The 20,010-nt window shown below is 35.8% G+C and overlaps 1 protein-coding gene across 4 annotated transcripts in view; it reads left to right on the plus strand.

Moving 5' to 3' along the window:
• Mtx2 (metaxin 2) overlaps window positions 1-19,450 on the plus strand; it is a 56,725-nt gene extending 37,275 nt beyond the window's left edge. For 3 of the 4 annotated variants that reach the window (XM_031370676.1, XM_031370678.1, XM_031370679.1), the window contains 7 exons: window positions 2,770-2,842; window positions 10,476-10,552; window positions 11,921-12,013; window positions 12,484-12,522; window positions 12,910-13,035; window positions 13,968-14,044; window positions 19,023-19,450. In XM_031370676.1, coding sequence (XP_031226536.1) covers window positions 2,770-2,842; window positions 10,476-10,552; window positions 11,921-12,013; window positions 12,484-12,522; window positions 12,910-13,035; window positions 13,968-14,044; window positions 19,023-19,194 — 657 coding nt within the window. In that variant the 3' untranslated portion in view covers window positions 19,195-19,450. Of the gene's footprint in view, window positions 1-1,772; window positions 1,820-2,769; window positions 2,843-10,475; window positions 10,553-11,920; window positions 12,014-12,483; window positions 12,523-12,909; window positions 13,036-13,967; window positions 14,045-19,022 lie in introns of all 4 variants that reach the window. The other variant, XM_031370677.1, reaches the window with a different exon arrangement.
• Window positions 19,451-20,010: the final 560 nt, after the last annotated feature.

A 20,010-nucleotide genomic window follows, 5' to 3' on the forward strand; every position in this document is an offset into this window, starting at 1 on the left:
GTGTTTTAGGTTTTGTTGCGGTAAATCTCCAACCCAAATATGCTCTGGCATTGAAAACATAATGCAATTAATATGAATACAAGCTATGCACCTAGATTGGGCAGATCTGCCACTCACTACACTACCATCTTCCCCATCTGTGAGACCCCTTATCACTTGCGGTTTCTCCAGGCCGTGTGCTTCTGCTCCACTTCCCTTCCATCTTCTCCTCAGTCAGTCCTCCTCTCTCGCCTTTTTCTTTTTTAAACAATTTTCAGCTCCACCTTCCCTTTCACTTGCCCAATCACCAGCTCTAGCCTTCATTTTACAAATTAAGGTGATAAAGGTTTACAGGAAATCACCTGAGGGCTGACTCATTCCTTGTTAGCAGCCCCCTCACAGGAGAAGGGAATTATCATCAAATTACAAATAGCCCCAGAGCTATTCAAATTCTTGTGTTGTTGAAGGCCTTAGTCCTTTCTAAGTTCTTGTTCTCAACAAATGATTTCTTTTCATATTTCACAGTTAATGTGAGTACATTCTCATTTTCTTGTCGTTTTGTGTTTACATTTGCTTGTGTATGGAAATCAGAAGGTGATGTCAGGTGAAGTCACTTTTCACTTTTTTTTTTTTTTTTTTTTTTTTTTTTTTTTTTGAGATAGGATCTTATTGTTTGATAATCCTGGCAAGCCTGGAATGTCTTATGTAGACCAGGCCAGCCTTAAACTTAGTTCTCTGCATCTTGAGTGCTGGAATTAAAATTCTGGGCCACCATGGCCAGCTCCCTCTTATTTTTTGAGACAAGGTCTCTCACTGAACCTGAAATTCAGTGAGTGGCCAACCAGCCATCCAGTAAGCTCTGCCTCTCCCCTTCCTCCCACCCTGAGGTGGGACCACTCTCCGTGCTCCTGTGTGCTTGTTTTTTTATGTGGGTGCTAGGGCTTGAGCTGAACTCAGTGAGCTGTCTTGTCAACTGTTGTCTTTTTATTCTTCTGTAAGTCAGTTTGCAGTTCTCATCACTGATCTCTGCCTCCTTTGTGGCACAGTGTAGATAGAAAGGGTCTAGGTTCCCGACATAAACTCCCTTCCACCCAACTGTGTGTCCTCAGTGTCACCTCTTCATAGAGACTCTAGCTTTGTCTGTCTGGTTCTTCTGATTGCATCGGTTTCTGTTGAATGTGTGCCTTTTGTGGTGCTGGAGGTGGAAACCAGGACCTTTTACTTAGTATCTGCTGTCAAGACTTCACTGCATATAAGGAGAGCGAATAGGTGACTGAGGGGTAGGGCAGGTAATAGCATCTGCCTTGGCAAACTCTTGGCCACTTTGGTTGGTGCACTTAGATAACGTGGCAAGTAAGTGACTTCGAATGCTTAGCACCAAATACTACACTATTATAAGTTAGTTGTAGGAAGATTGAAGAAGATTGTGAGGAGTAGAAATACAAAAATGGAAAAATACTGATTTTCTGAGACATTTCCTTTGCTTCAGGAGATCATGTATACATAAGTTACAAAGCCATAGTAGTCAGGCTGTGAGTAAAAGGGGTCTTTTTTAGAGGGAAGCATTTCTAAAGGACTAGAATTTTAATTGACAGACTTTTAATATTAGAAAGCTTTATTTTATCCAGATAGAGTCTTATAATGTAGCCCAGGCTGGCCTGGAACTTGGTTTTAATTAGTCTTACCCTAGTGTTCCAAGTGGGTAGATAGGTATTTTTTTTCCTATAGGATGTTGTTCACATTCAGTACTGTTACCCATTATTGAGTCTTAAGACTGATTTTTTTCAATCCAGAATAGTCAAAGAGTCACAGGAAACAACTCATGATTAATTTGTTTTGGGTAAGTAGCTTTGTTAATTAAGTAATTCATGGTAATTCACACTTGACTATTTTTATTATAGTTTCATCAACTTGTGAAAATAGAAAAATAATAGGTTTTTTTTGCGCTTCTAAATTGTGTGTGGGAATTAGAACTGTAGTAACTTAGGGCTTCCCAGCGAATGAACTGTTCTGTAGAAAGAAAGTTGGAAGAGTATGTAAGAAGAAAAGATGAGTCAGAAAGTCATGAAAGAGAACAAGGGGAGCAAACTTGGAGTACAAGTTTGTACAAGAGTTAGTAGATCTGGTAAAGTTCACTGGTGTCCTAAAACCCTTTACAAAGGAATCAGTGTGTATGTAATGCAATTTTTGTATGTGTGTGTTTATGTGCGTGCGTGAGGCATGGGGAGAGAAAGAATGTATCATTGTGTGTGTATAGAAGTCAGAGAACAACTTTTGGTATTCAGTTCTTCTGTTGGGGGTCAAACTCAGATTGTCAGGCTTGGTTGCATGCATCTTTACTCACTGGACTATCTCACTGGCTCCCAATTTAAATGAAGCCTCATATCAAGATTTTGAGTATTACTGGAAAGTACATTGAGGTAGCAGACATAATGTTGTGAATTTTCCAGTAAAATAAGAAAGATGGTGATCCTGAAATGAATAAAAAATCAAACCATCAATATCTTTAAAAAATTTGACATTATTTATTAAAGAAAGTAAAGCAATATGTAATGTTGCTTATATACACAAATAGAAAATGTGAATGAAATTTTCCTTAAATTTTTAAAATTTTATATATTTACTAGTGACTTACTCTTTTTTTTTAAGTAAAATATTTTTGTTTGGAAACTTTTTAAGGGGAGTATTACTGCATGAACTATTAAGTTTAGGAAAGGAATGAAGGAAGAGTTCTCTTTAAATATGCATGAATTTTTATTAAGCTTATTTTATTTCTCTTTTTATTTATAGACATTTTTGCAGATGTGTAATCTGCCTGTCAAAGTGGTGTGTAGGGCAAATGCAGAATATATGTCTCCATCTGGTAAGTGTATGTGTTTTCTGTTAATACTTGTGTTTGTTATTTGACATTGAGGATTAAACCTAAGGCCTTAGCCATCCATGATAGCAGGTGTGTTACCCCTGGCCTTATTATTTCTAGCATCCAATGTTAAAATCCTTAGTTTGTTTGATTCCCTCCACCTTTGAAGAATTATTTTTCTATTGTTTTTTTAAAGTAGCAGCTATAAACTTAATCAAGAAGAGACTTATGTGTACTTCAACTCTGGTCTGAGGTGTTTAACTGCGTTGTTAAGGACATAAGTGATGTCGGAAGTCCTTATCAGAAAACAAATTTTAATGCTAATGAATCTGTTTTTTGTTTGTTTTGTTTGTTTTTTATTTACATTCCAGCCATTGCACCCCTCTTCCTGGTCACCCCTCCTACAGTTCCTCATCCCATTTCTCCTCTCCCTTGCCTCTGAAAGGGTGTTCCACCCCTACCAAACCTTCCCCGTTCCCTGGGGCTTTTTAGTATAGTTTGAGGTCAGGGATGGTGATTCCCCCAGAAGTTCTTTTATTTTTGAGAATTGTTTTGGCTATCCTCAGTTTTTTGAAGATGAGAATTGATCTTTTCCATGTCTGTGAAGAATTGTGTTAGAATTTTGATGGGGATTTTATTGAATCTGTAGATTGCTTTTGCAAAGATGGCCGTTTTCACTAATTTTTTTTTTTTTTTTTGGTTTTTCAAGACAGGGTTTCTCTGTATAGTCTTAGCTGTCCTGGAACTTACTCTGTAGACCAGGTTGGCTTCAAACTCAGAAATCCGCCTGTCTCTGCCTCATTTTCACTATTTAATCCTACCAATCCTTGAGCATGGGAGATTTTTCCATCTTCTGAAGTCTTCTTCAGTTTCTTTCTTGAGGGATTTGAAGTCTTTGTCATAAAGATCATTCACTTGCTTGGCAAGAGTTACACCAAGATATTTTATACAATTTGTGGCTATTGTGAAGGGTGTTGTTTCCCTAGTTTTTTTCTCAGCCTGTTTATCATTTGTATATTAAACCATCCCTGAATTTCTGGGATGAAGCTTACTTGATCATGGTGAATGATGGTTTTGATGTGTTCTTGAATTTGGTTTGTGAAAATTTTATCAAGTATTTTGCATCCATATTCATAAGTGAAATTGGCTGAATTTCTCTTTCTTTGATACTGTCTCTGTGCCCTTTAGTTAGTTTGGTTTAGGGTTTATCTATCTTGTTGATTTTCTCAAAGGACCAGCTCTTGGTTTTGTTGATTCTTTGTATCCTTCTCTTTGTTTCTAACTGGTTGATTTTAGCCCTGAGTTTGACTATTTCCTGCCATCTACTCCTCTAGTGTGCCTTTGCTTCTTTCCACTTTGGCACTTTCCAGTGTGTTGTTAAGTTGCTTGTATGGGATCTCTCCAATTTCTTTATGAAAGCACTTGAATGCTATGAATTTTCCTCTTAAGACTGCTTTCATTGTGTTCCATAAGTTTGTATATGTTGTGTATTCATTTTCATTGAATTCTGTAAAGTCTTTGATTTCTTTATTTCTTCCCTGACCAAGTTATCATTGAGCCAGATAGTTGTTCATATTTGATTTGTATGTGCGCTTTCTGTTGTTTTTGTTATTATTAAAGTATAGCATTAGTCCCTGGTGATCTGATAGAATGCATGGGATTATTTCAGTCTTCATATATCTGTTAAGTCTTGTTTTGTGCCCAATTATATGGTCAGTTTTGGAGAAGGTTCCATGAGGTGTTGTTGAGTAGGTATATTCTTTTGTTTTGAGGTGAAATGTTTTGTATATATCTGTTAGATCCATTTGGTTCATAACTTCTGTTAGCTTCACTGTGTCTCTGTTTAGTTTCTGTTTCAATGACTTGTCATTGGTGAGAGTGAGGTGTTAACATTTCCTACTATTAATTTGTAAGGTTAAATGCTTGTTTTGAGCCTTAGTAAAGTTTTTTTTTACAAATGTGGGTGCCCTTACATTTGGGGTATAGATGTTCAGAATTGAGAGTTCATCTTGGTGGTTTTTTCTTTAATGAATATGAAGTGTCTTTTCCCATCTTTTTTGATAACTTTTGGTTGAAAGTCTGTTTTATCAGATATTAGAATGGCAACTCTAGCTTGTTTTTTGGGGACCATTTGCTTGGAAAACTTTTTTCTAGCCTTTTACTCTGAGGTAGTGTCTTGTCTTTTTCACTGAAGTGTGTTTCTTATATGCAGCAAGATGCTGAATTCTGTTGAGAAGTCTGGTGTAATTCTGATAGGACTACCTTTATATGTTACTTGGCCTTTTTCCCTTACAGTTTTTATTATTATTTCTTTGTTCGGTTCATTTAGTGTTTTGATTATTATGTGATGAGAGGATTTTCCTTTCTGGTCCAATCTATGTTGTATTCTGTAGGCTTCTTGTACATTTATGGCTATCTCTTTCTTTAAGTTAAGGAAGTTTTCTTCTGGCCCCTTGAACTGGGATTCTTCACTCTCTTCTATTCTTATTATTCTTAGGTTTGATCTTTTAATTGTGTCCTGAATATACTAGATATTCTGACTTAGGAGCTTATTTTCTTTGACTGATGTGTCAGTGTCTTCTATTATGGTATCTTCTCTTCTATACCTGAGATTGTCTCTTCTATCTCTTGTATTCGGTTGGTGATACATGCATCTGTAGCTCCTGATCTCTTTCCTAAGTTGTCCATCTCCAGGGTTGCCTCAATTTGTGTTTTCTTTATTGTTTCTATTTCTGTTTTTAGTTCTTAGGCCATTTTGTCCAATTCCTTTACCTGCTTGATTGTATTTTCCTGTATTTCTTTAAGGGATTTATTTATTTCCCCTACTGTTTGCCTTTGTTTTCCTCTATTTCTTTGAGAGAGTTCTTTATATGCTCTTTAAAGGCCTCTATCATCTTTATGATATGGCATTTCAGGTTATTATTTTGCTTTTCAGGACTGTTGGGGTATCTAGGACTTGCTGCAGTGGGAGAATTTGGTGGTGCCAAATTGCATTGGGTTCTGTCGCTTATGATCTTGTGCTTGCTTCTCGTTATCTGGTTATCTCTGGTGTTAAATGGCCTGGGTGTCTCTGACTAGAGCTAGCTTCCTTGGAGGCGGGTGGAGCTCTGTGACTTGGGTTAGAACTGGTCTTCTAGGAGTCTGGCAATGCTGTCTCTGGTTAGAACAGGCCTCTAGTGTCTCTAGTTACTGCTGACCTCCTGGGAGGCAGACAGGCTGTAGGGTGTGGGAGGGTATCAGGCTTCCTGATCTAACCCGACTGGAAGGAAAGTGGAGCTAAGGAGTGTGGGTAGGTTTCTCATCAGCTGGGCTATGTGGGTGTCCGAGCTGGTGTGGGTATTTGGGCGAGATTCTCACTTGTGTCCTTGGTTACTGTGGACCTCTGGGAGGCATGCTGGCTGTTGGGTGTGGGAGGGTATCGGGCCTGCTGATTTAGCCGGGGTGGAGAAGTGGACCAGTAGGCTGAATCTGTTTATTATTCAACATACCTCAGTTATGTTTCCTACAGAACAGGTAGAAGAAGAAAGCTTATGAAATAATGAAATTGTCACTGGGTCTTACTCACTGAAATGGTTCTTTTTCAACTTTCTTTTTTCTATTATTTTTAAAGTACTTTTATTAAAGTTTCACTTTTTTTTAAAATGATAAGGATGATCTATGTGTTATATGCTAGTAGATTTAAGCAATCAGGGTCATCTTATGTGCTATATGCCAGCTGATTTAACTAGTGTTATATAAATGGGATTCAAATAATTTTGGTATAAAAACATAATGCCACAAAGCTAATTAAATGTTAAATATACACAGATTATTTTAGTTATGGTTTTGCTGGAGCAATACTAACACAGAATCACTCCTTCATGAATAAGAGATTCTGTATAATTGATTAGTGTAAGTATGCTATATTGCTTTATTTTTTTTCTTGGTTGAATTTTATTTATTTGTTTGTTTGCTTTGGCCCTGTGCAACAGCTTTGGCTGTCCTGGAACTTGCTTTGTGGACCAGGCTGACCTGGAACTCACAGAGATCCCAAGTGATGGGATTAAAGGCATGTGCCACCACGCCTGGCTGCTATATTGCTATTTATTCATATAAAATTTGCCAATCACTTCACTTCGATTTGGTGATTATTTAGTAATCACTTGTGTTTAGCATTTTCTTTTTACCCTGCCCTTTTGTACTAAGATAGCTATTTTATCTTGTTTCAAATTAGTATTTCCTTTGTCATCCTTTGGAGTTATGAGTCCAGAATTTCCTTAAAAATCTGCTTTCTTGATATTCATTTAATTTATTTTTAAATGTAAAGAGACTAGTGCTCACTATCTTAGTGGCAATGTTCTGTTGCTGTGAGGAGACACCATGACCATGGCAACTCTTATAAAGGAAAACATTTAGTTGGCAAGGCTTACAGTTCAGAGGTTTAGTCCATTATCATCATGGCAGGGAGCTTGGTGGCATGCAAGCAGACATGGTGCTGGAGAGGTAGCAGAGAGTTCTACATTTGGATCTATAGGCAGTAGAAAAAGTGAGTGAGCTTCTGAAACCTCAAAGCCTACCCCCAGTGACACACTTCGTCCATACCTCCTAATAATACCATGCCCTCTGAACCCGTGAGCCATTTTCATTCAAACCACCACATACAGTATTTATTTCTGGCTCTCTTGGCACTCTCTCTTTAGACCAGGCTAGCCATGGACTCCTAGAGATCCATCTGTCTCTGCCTCCTGAGTTCTGGAATTAAAGGTATGCATCACCACATTCAGCTTCTAATGGACTTTTAAAGCAGAGAACATAGAAAACTTTTTGGCTAAAAGTTAGGAAGTCATTAATCCTGTAACTTTGTCCAGTTATTAACTATTTCCTTGGGGAGTTTTACTTCTCTTCCAACTTCAGTGACCTCAGGTGTTACATGAGATTATTCAGATTAGATGACATCTAAGTTTCTAGGTAACATTCTCTGAATATACAAACTTAATTGACAATTAATTCCTCTCTTTAGGGGAAAAAAAAAGAAGTACTTAGGGCTAGAGAGATGGCTCAATACTTAGCTGTACACGTATTAGACCCAGAATTCAGATTTCCACCACAAAAAGCTGGGCCTTATTGCACCTATCAGCAGCCCCAGTGTTAGGAAACAGAGGCAAGGCAATCTAGCTAATCCTTGAGCTCTAAATCCAGTGAGAGACTGTTTCAAAAATCAAAATAAGGTAGAGACTAAGAAGAATGATAAAGAATGTCAACCTTTGGCTCTGCACACTCATGGATGCATGGATGAATGCACCAGTGTGAATACACACACACACACACACACACACTGTTGAGTGTAGAGGAATTTTAATCTGGCTACTTGGTGACTCTGGCAAGGGATCACGTCCAAAGACTACCTAGATTTGTATAATGATGCACTTTAAATCCCTGTAGCTAGAATATAGACATGCCTTTAGTACACACTTTTAATACAAACAGTGACATCGATTATGGGGCAGACAAAGTGGCTAATTGAAGAAAGATTTGACAGAATGAATCAGATAAGATATGCCCAACTCTCATGAGAACAGACAAGAAAGAGGCTACTTAAAAGCAGTGCAGGGAGAGCGGTAGTGTTGAGTTCAGTTGAGGTCCTGCAGTTCCAGTCAGTTTGTGCATTCAGTTCAGTTCTTGGAGTTCAGAGGCAGAGCAATTCAGTTAGAAGCTGAGAGAAGTCAATTTGAATCAGCCAGTTTGGAGAGGAGTTTGAACCAGAACAGCTGAGTTGAACCAGCCAGCCAGAGTTCAGAAAACCTGAAAGGGTGACTTTATTCAGCACCAAGTGTTTGAGGCTGAAACATTCTGGGCCTAAGTTAGCAGACAGCCTGGAAGCTGAAGCCTTCAAGGTCCAGGCTTGCAGAAGATTAGATTGTACAGAGGCTAGAAGCTTCCAGGCCGAGGCCTGAGGAGAGTTACATAAAAACAACACTCTGGCTTCAGCTTGGGTATAGCTCCCATCTCATCCCATCATAGAAGGAAATTTAAAAGGGACATTTACAACACAACACACACAGACACACAGGCACACCATGTCAAATAATAAAAATCTTAAATATCATACTTTGTAATACCTATTAGTCTAGGCATGAAACAGTTAATTTTTTCAAAATCTCAGATGACCTGTATTTACACTAGTAAAGGTCTTTTCTAAGTCAAAGTCAAACAACAAAATATAGCCTAATGTTTATCCAATGTTTATCCCGTTTAAATTCTCTCTCCTGGTTTATAAAGCAGTAGAAAGAGTTCACCATTGGTAATAGGGACATGCCCTCCAAATGTGTCTATTGTTGTGTTCCAAAGGCTTGCCCTTTCTTCTTAGTGTTATCACATAGATGCTGATGAAGCTTTTATTGGTGCCAGGCACCTCATCCATTACCCTCTGGCTGACTAAGCCAGAGAAAAGTGAATATACTGAAAAGTAGCAGGAAGAAGCCTGCTGTTAGTATGAACTCTGGTTGAACTAAGTCTGACAGCAGGTTCTATCCTTTCACATTTGGAGTAGAGTAGCTTGCTATTTAGAGATGCTTTTCTTCTTTTATCTCTATTAATTGTATTAAGCATTAATGTTTATTAAAATGGAATATTACTCTCTAATGTTGCATTTTCTTAAAGACATCAGTTTTTTTCCCTGTTTCTCTCCTTCACTCCCTCTACTCAGTTGTGAATCTAAGGCCTCATGTATGTTGGTCTAACATTAGCCCTAAGCTGAGCTATGTCCCTTAGTGTTACCATTTTCATAAATTTATTGTTTTGTTCTTTTTTCTCTCATGCATTGGGAACATAACTCAAACTAGCATACTCTCTAAAATATTAAATTCTTTGAGTCAAAGACATTAATGCATTGTTATGTGCTTAAAATACTGACTTCAATGGGTATCAGATTTAAAAATTAGAAAGTGTAAAAGAAATCATTTGAAAACTACATTTCCCAGCATCCAGGAGGCAGAGGCCAGTGGATCTCTGGAAGTTTGAGGCCAGTGTGGTCTACAAAATGAGTTACAGGTCAGCCAAGACTACATAGTGAGACCCTGTTTCAAACAAAACAAAATAAAACTGTACTTGTTAGTGTAGATCGAGGTTTTGCACTGTACCGTGATGAGAAATCCCATTTAAAATTCTTTGAAAGTTTTTAGTGATCTTGAACTAGTGTCCTGGCCTTGTCCATGTAATATGAGTGATTGAGTAATTATTATATTGTTATCTCTGAAACAAGAATGTGGTGATTTCTTCATATATCCCGCCAAGAACTTTAGAAATGAATCTACTTGTTTGCCCACTTTTTAGTTTTTGAATTTTAAGAAAGAGTGTTACTGTCAAGGCTGTCCTTGACCTTAGAATCCCCCTGCCTCAGCCTCCTGAGTTCTGGGATTATAGGCATGTGCTACTATGCTTGGTTCTTTTGTTTTAAAATTTATTGGCAATCATTGCTTAAAATTTGTAGACTTTAGCAGATGCTTCTGGCTTTAATTTGGAAAATATGATTTGATAATATTTCTTTATAAATAAAGCATTTCTGAGTTTTCTTGTTAAATTTTATTTATTTATTTTTTTACTAGCATAAACTTTAATTTACTGAAGCTGTGTCTTCATATCTTTTTGCCTTCAACAGGAAAAGTACCTTTTATTCATGTGGGAAGTCAAGTAGTGTCAGAACTTGGCCCAATAGTCCAATTTGTTAAAGCGAAGGTAAGGAAAAAATACTGAATGCATTTGACCACAGTCACTTGTAAGTGACTTTTTCATATTTAGTGTTTCTTAATATCTTCATTGAGTTTTAAACTAGCTTTATAGAATGGTGATGTAAATTATTAGAAAATATTTCCAGACTATAAGTTGAGTGGTTCTTCATAATGTAAACCAATAGCAAAGATGTTGGTTGATTTTTATAAAATGGCAGGTGTTTTCTAATAAAGGGTATGAGAATTTCTGTCATAAATGAGCTTTTAAGTTATTAAGATCTGGTTGATTGTTGAGAAGGGAGATAGAGGATCTGTTTTGAAGTTAAAGTATTAAGTTACCCTCTTGAGTGGTTCTGTTCATTGGCTTAATTTAGATTTTAACAGTTAAGAAGCATTTTTATTAATGTTTATAGAAATATTCTTCTGGACTTTTACTTAGCTAGAAAACCAGATCATACTATTATGTGTTATTTTTATCCTCTAAAGTTACCAATATATTTAAAAATTATTCTATATTAATGACTATACATAGATATACTTTAAAATTGTTACATGGTTTTCTGTTGTATTGCATGCATTGTGTAGTTTTTCAATGGGCATTTGGATATAGATCATTTATTTTGTGAGTATTAAAGTAAATTTTCTTTAACATAAACTTCTGTATACTTGTTTCATTAAGATAATTTCTTGATGGGCATGGTGCTCCATTCCTTTAATTCTAGCACTTAGAAGTCAGATCTCTGTGAATTTGAGACCAGATTGTTCTACATAGTGAGTTCCAGGCTAGCCAGGTCTACATTTTAAGACCCTGGCTCAAACATAACAAACAAGAGGATGAACTCCTGAAAGTGCTACTGGAATGCTCTGGCATTTACCTCTTAATAATGTAGAGCAGACTGTGAGTTTGAACTAAGTAAAAACTATACCATTTCTTGTGTCTCTCCATTTCTACAGTGTCGTAGAGAGTTTTGACATCATCTCTTTCCCCCTTTGATGTCTTTACTAACATTGGCTTTGTTTTAATTGTTTTCATCTTTGCCCAGTTTATACGTAGCACATGTTTTGGTATTTCTTTTGTTTTTAAGGTTTATGCCTGAAAAACACAGGGCTTACTACTGATCATTTTGTTTTCTCCTTTTTGAAATAATTCATTCTATAATTTTGTCTATTGAAAATACATTTATATAATGACAATTGATACTACTTAGTGATTGAATATTAGGTATACTTTTATACACAATAATTTTGTTCAAAAAAGCTTTGTGGAAGTGAATCCACTGACATTCAGATATTGTATTGTTATACTAGTAAGATAACTGAAAGATTTTGTATATTTAATACAATGCTCTTTTAAAATTTTTTAAATTCCCTTTAGGGCCATTCTCTTAGTGATGGGTTGGATGAAGTCCAAAAAGCAGAAATGAAAGCCTACATGGAATTAGTCAACAATATGCTGCTGACTGCAGAGGTATAAGAAGATAAAGCTTGAGATCAAAATATAATCAAGCATAACCTATATTGTCAGCCATTGAGAAGTGGACAGACTCTCGGGCTGGGTGGCCGTCTGAATGTTTACTCGTTATCTATAAACATAAGTTTATAAGTATCTATAAGTTTCTGGATATTTTCAGCTCTAGTTCTTCTGCTCGTGAGGAGTGAATCTTGCCTACTCACTGTTTTACTTTAGCCATTTGGAGTTTAACTTTAATAATTCCCATAAAATAATGGTGTTTAGACATATTCTGTAAGTAAGAAGTGTTTTCTATAAAGGACTGCCAATGAATTTAATAATTCTGTGCAGTGAATTAGCCAAGAAGAAAAAAACTCATATATTTAATTCACAAAGTTGACTTATTAGAAATTACTATGGCAAGAAATAACTCTGACCCTTTTCTTTTCGGTATTTTAAAGTTTCAGTGACTGTTCCTTTGTTTCTAGTTGTATCTCCAGTGGTGTGATGAAGCTACAGTAGGGGAGGTGAGTGGTTCTGCAGCATTTATCTTAATTAAAATTTAATGAGAAAACACTTTTGCTCAGAATTGCAAGTCCCTGCTCATAAATGAAACATTGTGGTTTATACCATTAGTGAGACAGTTTTTCACTTACTTTAATTTTGCTTGCACATACATTTTAGGGAAGCTATGTGTCATTGTTTGATAGAACTGATTGTAAAGTACATAAAGTTTATATATTTTTAAAGGGAATGGTTTAAAAATTTAATTTTTTATACTATAAGCTATATATTGTTTTTTTTTCCAGATTGGTTTATGTATGTTCTCTGCAAGTGCATAGTTTTAAAAATTCTGTGTGTAAATATGTGTTATGTTTTGAAAGATTCTTCGTTTAACAGTCTTTTTTCTTTAGATCACTCTTGCTAGGTATGGATCTCCTTACCCTTGGCCTCTGAACCGCATTTTGGCCTATCAGAAGCAGTGGGAAGTGAAGCGTAAGATGAAAGCTATTGGATGGGCTAACAAGACCCTGGACCAGGTTAGTACATATTGGAGTTTAAAAAAGCTTCCATTCTTAGGCATCAGAAGTGACATTACTTATAAAAGCAATTTCAATGTAATATTGTCACAACAGCAAAAATACTTGGATTATTTCTCTCCTGTGATGTAGTTTTATTTCTTTTATGAAAGTTGCACATGTTTATTTGACTATAGAGTATAAATGATAAAATTTTCTGAAATTCTGCCACCTCAGAATTGCCTCTCTTCATTTGGAGAATATTTTTCTAGATGTCTTAGTAATACTGTCCTCTGATGGGATCATATTACGCCTGTTATTCTGTAACTTGATTTTTCTCCCTCTAAACAGTATATTGTGGGAATCTTTTATGTCAATAAATAGATCTGCAGCATCAGAGCTTTAAAAAACTTTGTATCTTTGGGGGGGGGTTAAGTTTACTACCTTATCAAAAAAATTAGAAAAAGTAAATTTTCAAGGTGGAGGTTGAGCATCTTTAAGCTAACTGATGTTCTTTTTGCCAGAACTACCCCTGATTTCTAGCCAGCTGTCTTACTGATGTGTGCTACAAGGGGGTAGTGAGGGACTACTGGGTAGAATGAGGTCGGTTTCCAGCAGCTTTCAGCTTCTTCAATTTTTGTGAATCCACCTTTCCCCTTTAAATGTGAGCAAAATCATTGAATATGTGGACTCAGGAAAGTAAAATTTTAAGAGAAAAACTTTCTTGTTAAATAGTCATTTTTATCAGTAACTCATGTACTTATATTTAATGGTCTTTCATTCTTAAATTCCCACTGATATCAAAAGCATTATTTATGCCATGTATGTGGTCTGTGGTCTTGAAATTTTAAGTGGAGTCTGTTTTTGTCATAAACTATCTTACAAATAGTTTTATATACTTTTATTGTTTTGCTAAATTTGATATTTTTCTATTTGGTTCACTGCTTGTGTAGGTCTTAGAAGATGTAGACCAATGCTGTCAAGCCCTTTCTCAAAGACTGGGAACACAACCTTACTTCTTCAATAAGCAGTAAGATGTTTTATTGTTGTGATAAGTCTTTGCTTCATACAGAGTTACAAAGGTCTTGTATATCAAAGGTATTATTTTTCAGGAAGCACTTCTAACTCCGCTCTTCTTGGTGGGGACTTGTTATATAGGACAGGGCTCCAGCCCCCTGTTGTCCTATCATTGATTTTGGGAGCTTTCTGTCCACAGATTTTATTCTCAAGCAGCTGGACATATTACAGAGAAAAAATATATATAAAAGACTTACTTTTAAATTTCATTTTTGTACTCATTAAATATTTATCCTCCCTTGGCTGTTAGACATAGTGCTGGCTCTGGGGAACTAGGAGTTCTAAAATTCAGCTTTTGTCATTCAGTTTTCTTAAGGTCAGTCTTATAAATCAATCAGTTGTTCTATGATTGGACAAAGATTTGGATAGAGATAGTTCAAGGTGCTATGAGAAGTATAAAATTAACTATTTTATATGTAAAATAACAAGCTTATATATAAAATAAAAATAAAAAATCTTTCAAGTAAAAAACCATGAATACGCTGCTAACACAACCACATTTCGTAATGAATGATGCTTGAGGACCAGGAGAATCATTAAGAACAAGCAATAGAGTCTTATCAGATGGACAAAAACTGTTTATTCTTTAAAAGCTATGAAAATATCCTTAAATATAGACATTAAGGAGTACAGATAAAATAGCTGTATGTATGTAAATTGAGTAATTAATGTTCTATTGACAAGATTAAAATAAATGCTAATATGTACAAAGATTTTCCTTCATTAACAATTATAATTTTAATATATTGAAAATAGTTTTTAATTTTGTGATACAGTATAAGATACAGCTTAAATTAATGTTTTAATCTCAGTGGCTTTCCTAAAAGGCTATCTTTTTATTGGCTTTAGATTCTTTACGTGAGCGTTTTTCTTTTCATGTGTTTTTATGTGTAGTGTGCATGCATGTGTGTGAGTACACGTGTGATTGGGTGTGCATGCAGGTATAGACGTGAGCCTGTGGGAGCCTGAGGTTGATGTCAGAAACCTTGCTCTTCTGTTTTACTCTTTTTGTTGTTGTTTTTTCAAGACAGGGTTTCTCTGTAGCCCTGGCTGTCCTGGAACTCACTCTGTAGACCAGGCTGTCCTTGAACTCAGAAATCCACCTGCCTCTGCCTCCCAAGTGCTGGGATTAAAGGCGTGCGCCACCACTGCCCAACTACTCTTTGAGGCAGGCTCTGTTGGATCTCTTATAATCAAACTCAGAGCTGTTGATAGGGCTCACTCACCAGCTAGCTTGCTGGGGTGTTCTCCTCTCTCTGCCCTCTGAGGCTGTGATTACAGAGACCACCATGTCCATCTGACATTTATGTGTGCACTGGGGTTCATTCTCTTGTTTATATGGGATGTGCTTTTTCTCTTGAGCAATCTCCTACCTCTAGGATGATTTTCTTTTTAATTAAAAAATATATTTATTTTTATGTGTGTGCATGCTTTGCCTGGTTTACTTGGTTCGTGCAGAGTCAGAAGAGGGCATTGGATCCCAGAATGCTAGAGTTACAGGCAGTTTCCAGCTGTGATGTGGGGCTGGGAAGCAAACCTAGGTCCTTTGGAAGAGCAGCAAGTACTCTAAACTACTGAGCCATCTCTCTAGCTCCAGAAATTTTTTTTAAAAAATTTATTTTATTTTAAATTCCATGTATATGATTGGGTATATGCATTTCCATTTGAGTACAGAACCTTGGATAAAAGGTGTGACATGGCTTCTGGGAGCCAGACACATCTTCACAAAAGCAGTTTGGCCCCCTAGGTGATAATTTTTAAGGACTTTATTTGCCATGATTTCTATTCAAAATAAACATTCATCTTCTGTAGCCATGCCAAAAATTTTTTATAGTAAAAATTAATATGATGGCAATTTGGAAATATTTCAATTATGTCATTTTTAACATATAATGCAAGCTATTATATATATAATATATATACACATACATATATAGATATACATATGTGTGTATATATATATATATATATAACACAACTCAGGTTATATAAAATAATCTTATGGTAAAAATTGAGACTTGTTAATCTCTGAAGCAGGAAGCCTATAGAATTCATTAAACCCTGGAAACTACAGCTTCTACAACTATGTTATATTTTTACTGGTTAGTCCCCAACACAAAGAATTATACCCAGATGTCAGTATTATGTAGTTCTTTTTCTTTTGATACTGAATTCTTAGTAGTTTGAGAGTTGACAAGGGGATATATATTTTATTGTTTGACGTGCATTATTCTTGTTCATCAGTGAGTTTTGTTGCACAGTGCTATTTTTTGGAGAGGGTAGGAGAATAATTTTTAGTTAAAATCATTGTCAAAGTGTTGGCAACTAGGGTTTTTTGACATGTGATTTAGAGGAAAATTAAAGATATTACTTTTGTTAATAAGTTATATTTAGACCTACAAAAGATTGAAATTTAGACAGTTGCAAAAGCAAGACATGCGTTTGATGTTTATTGGTATTTAAAAAGTAGGTATTCAAAAATTCTACTTTATGTGATACTTAGCTAGATTTTTTTTATTAACCAATAGTTATGATTGAGGAGTATACTTAATTTTTAATTATGCCTAATCTTTTTATTTAGTTTTTGGAGATAAGACTACTGCTGTGCAGTCCTGGAACCTGCTTTGTAGCTCAGGCTGACCTCAAACCCATGTTTGTTCTTACTTAGCCTCCCAAGTGCTGGGATTGCCCATGTGTGTCCCATGCCTGGCTGCCCATCATTTAATTAATATTAGATGAAAGGAAACTACATTTAGGAAAAGGAACTTGTAATTTTATTTTGTTATGGTAAAACTTTTTCTCATCTCTTTATCTGTGGTGGGAGTCGTTTCTTTGTGAGACACAGTATCTTATGTAGGAAGACATTCACTTAGGAGAAATAGATTATATTCTAAATTGGAAGCCTTGAATTCTACGCTTGGCTCTCACATATACTGAATGGTGGCAGATTCACCTTTTCTTTGTACCCTACTTTTACTTTCTAATTTTGACTTACCTACTGAAGATGATGAGAAAAGGCTTGTAAAGGAAAACAAATGATTTTTGCTTGTTTTTAAGAAAGAGAGGAAGCCAGGCAGTGGCGGCGGATTTCTGAGTTCAGGGCCAGCCTGGACTACAGAGTGAGTTCCAGGAGAGCCAGGGCTACACAGAGAAACCCTGTCTCGAAAAAACAAAACAAAACAAACAAACAAACAGAGGAAAAAGACGTTGAGATCTTGCAGCAAGAACAGTGATTGAGAAAGAAGACAAGTACTTTCATATTCATGCCTTAGTAACAGTTTTGAAGCACACTACTTTTGCATGTGTGGTATTATTTCTAGGAATATGAAAAGATGGCAAAATAAATAATATTTGAGAAAACATTGGGAGACACCAAGACAAAATTAATAGTTTTGGAATAGTTTTAGTGATACTATAAAGGATACCAGAGAAAAAGACAAAATAATAATAAATAAGGAAAAAAAGAGTGGGCAGGGAAAATATTTTAAATGGAAAAGGTTAGGAAAATGTTCATGCTTTTTAGCACTGTTTTCATTTTGATATTCAAATGAAAGACTAAATATCTAACAAATGATGTTGATTCAAGATAAGGTAGCAGTAGGATTTTAAGAATATATCATCCTAGAATATTTTTCTGATTAAAAAGTCTGCAAAGATAAAAACAATAATACATTTGAAATATCTTAAAGATCATAGGAAGAGAATTTGCGCATGGGTGCACACACACTCATCCAAATCCATGCATGCCCATATCTCAGTCCACAAAGACCCCTTCAAGCACAAGAATAGAAAGTTTTATCTTTTCCTTAATTGTATAACAAAGAAATTTAAGAGCAGGTAACATGATGGTTGTGGCATGATTCAGCAATATTGTAGAAGTGGTAAGTAAAGTAAATTTTGAAATTTTTTTACATTTACATGTGTGTGCAGGGATCATGGCATGTGTGCTATGTATGACACATGTTATGTTCAAAGCACAGCTTTTGGGAGTTGGTCCTCTCATTTTATGGAGTGAGGCCCAGGGCTTGAGTTTAGATTATTAGGCATGGTAGCCATTGCCTTTACTTGGTGAGCCATCTCTCTCGCATAAGTGTGTTGTTGCTTTGCAGTTGTGTTTCATAAGAGCTGCGGGTTTTTCTGAATTTTTGCCTCTTTTGGTGATGGTTGCATAATTCACTTTTAATAAAATTGACACTTTTAGGCTATGAGTTTTATGAGTTTTAGGAAATACATATAGTTACATAACCACTAAAATAAAGTATACTTTAATTTCAGAAAAATTAAATTATATCTATTTGTGTGTCAAGGGGTGGGTAGCGGGCCTGACCACATGCCAGGGTGCAGGTGTGGAGGTCAGAGGACAACCTAGAGAAGCTGATGGTTTTTTTTTACTTCTACCACATGGGTTCTTGGGATAGAACTCAAGTCAACAGGCTGGACAGCAGGTACCTTAACCCTGTGGAGCCATCTTGCCAGTCTCACAAGTGTACTTCTTTTTTTAAAAAAAGGAATTGTGGGAACTGGTAATTTATAAAAACCAGAGTCAGTTCATGAGTCCCTGAAATTTGTTAAGGCTTGTAGGGCTTGAATACGAAAACCTGCTCTGTGTGTGTGTGTGTGTGTGTGTGTGTGTGTGTGTTCTTTTTATCCCCCCTTTTTCTAGCATAGCTTTTGGCACACTGGAAACCTACTGCATTTATTTGATTATTAAAATAATGAATGTAGTAATATATAATTTAACGTGTTTGATTAATACATCAAATCATAGTTTTCTTTTTTCATGTTCTAAAATGAAAAATTCAAGTTGTGGAAGGATTTCTTTTTATGACTTTTTTCTTTTAAATTAATGAATAAAATGCTTTTAAAATAGGATGCTTTCCCCCATTAAAATGAAGTACCTCTCATGTTTCTCATCTTTACTTTTATTTTAGACCTACTGAACTTGACGCTCTGGTTTTTGGCCATTTGTACACCATTCTTACCACACAGTTGACCAGTGATGAACTTTCTGAGAAGGTGAAGAACTATAGCAACCTCCTTGCTTTCTGTAGAAGAATTGAACAGCACTACTTTGAAGACCGGGGTAAAGGCAGGTTGTCTTAGAGCTGTGTGCCAATTAGGTATTTTAAAAATCTAACTTTTGAAATATGTACTACTTGAACAATAAGTAGTTGCAGGATCTCAAAACCAAAAACACTGTTTTTTGAAACCTCAAAAAAATTGCATAATGTCATATACATGTTCTTTGTACTGTTATTTGTGTACACTTTCACTTTGAATTGTTTGATTTGTTACATTATATTCTATATCGACATTTTCTTTCTTGATGAGCATATAAAAATAAACCTTACACAACTGAGTTTGTTTCATTTATTTTGATCTTTTTGGCTACTCACTGACTTTAGTACATGCGGAACAAACAGTTCTCTAAGGAAAGCAGTTGATACATGCATGCTGAGACTAAGGACATGGTGAAATTGAGCACAGGAGAGTGCTCTGTAAAAAGGCACACTGAGAAAGTGAGCCAGTGGGTCATCCACTGAGGTACAGGCTGAGCCTTCTTAACACCTAACTTAAATTCCATTAACCAGTGTTTCATTAGGGCTGCAGTGGGTTGAAAGAACTAGTTTATGGAAATGAGCACATCTCGATAGTACTTTTTATTTTGTTTTTCTTTTTATTTTGTTTTAGGTAGTTTTCAAAGGAGTATTGATGGGAATTCATATGCAAACACTAAGGATTATAGTTTGGCTCAGATTTTCCAGTGTTTTCTGTTCCATTACACTTAATGATGCTCTGAGGAATCAGCTCTGTTACCAATATGTTGATAGTTACAGTTATTTGATACTGCCTTTTTATCCTCTATGAAGCATTTCTAACTCACGTAATCTTCACAGAATACTTAATGGTAATTATTAT

The sequence above is a fragment of the Mastomys coucha genome, unplaced genomic scaffold, assembly GCF_008632895.1.
Source record: "Mastomys coucha isolate ucsf_1 unplaced genomic scaffold, UCSF_Mcou_1 pScaffold15, whole genome shotgun sequence".
NCBI classification, from domain to species: Eukaryota; Metazoa; Chordata; class Mammalia; order Rodentia; family Muridae; genus Mastomys; species Mastomys coucha.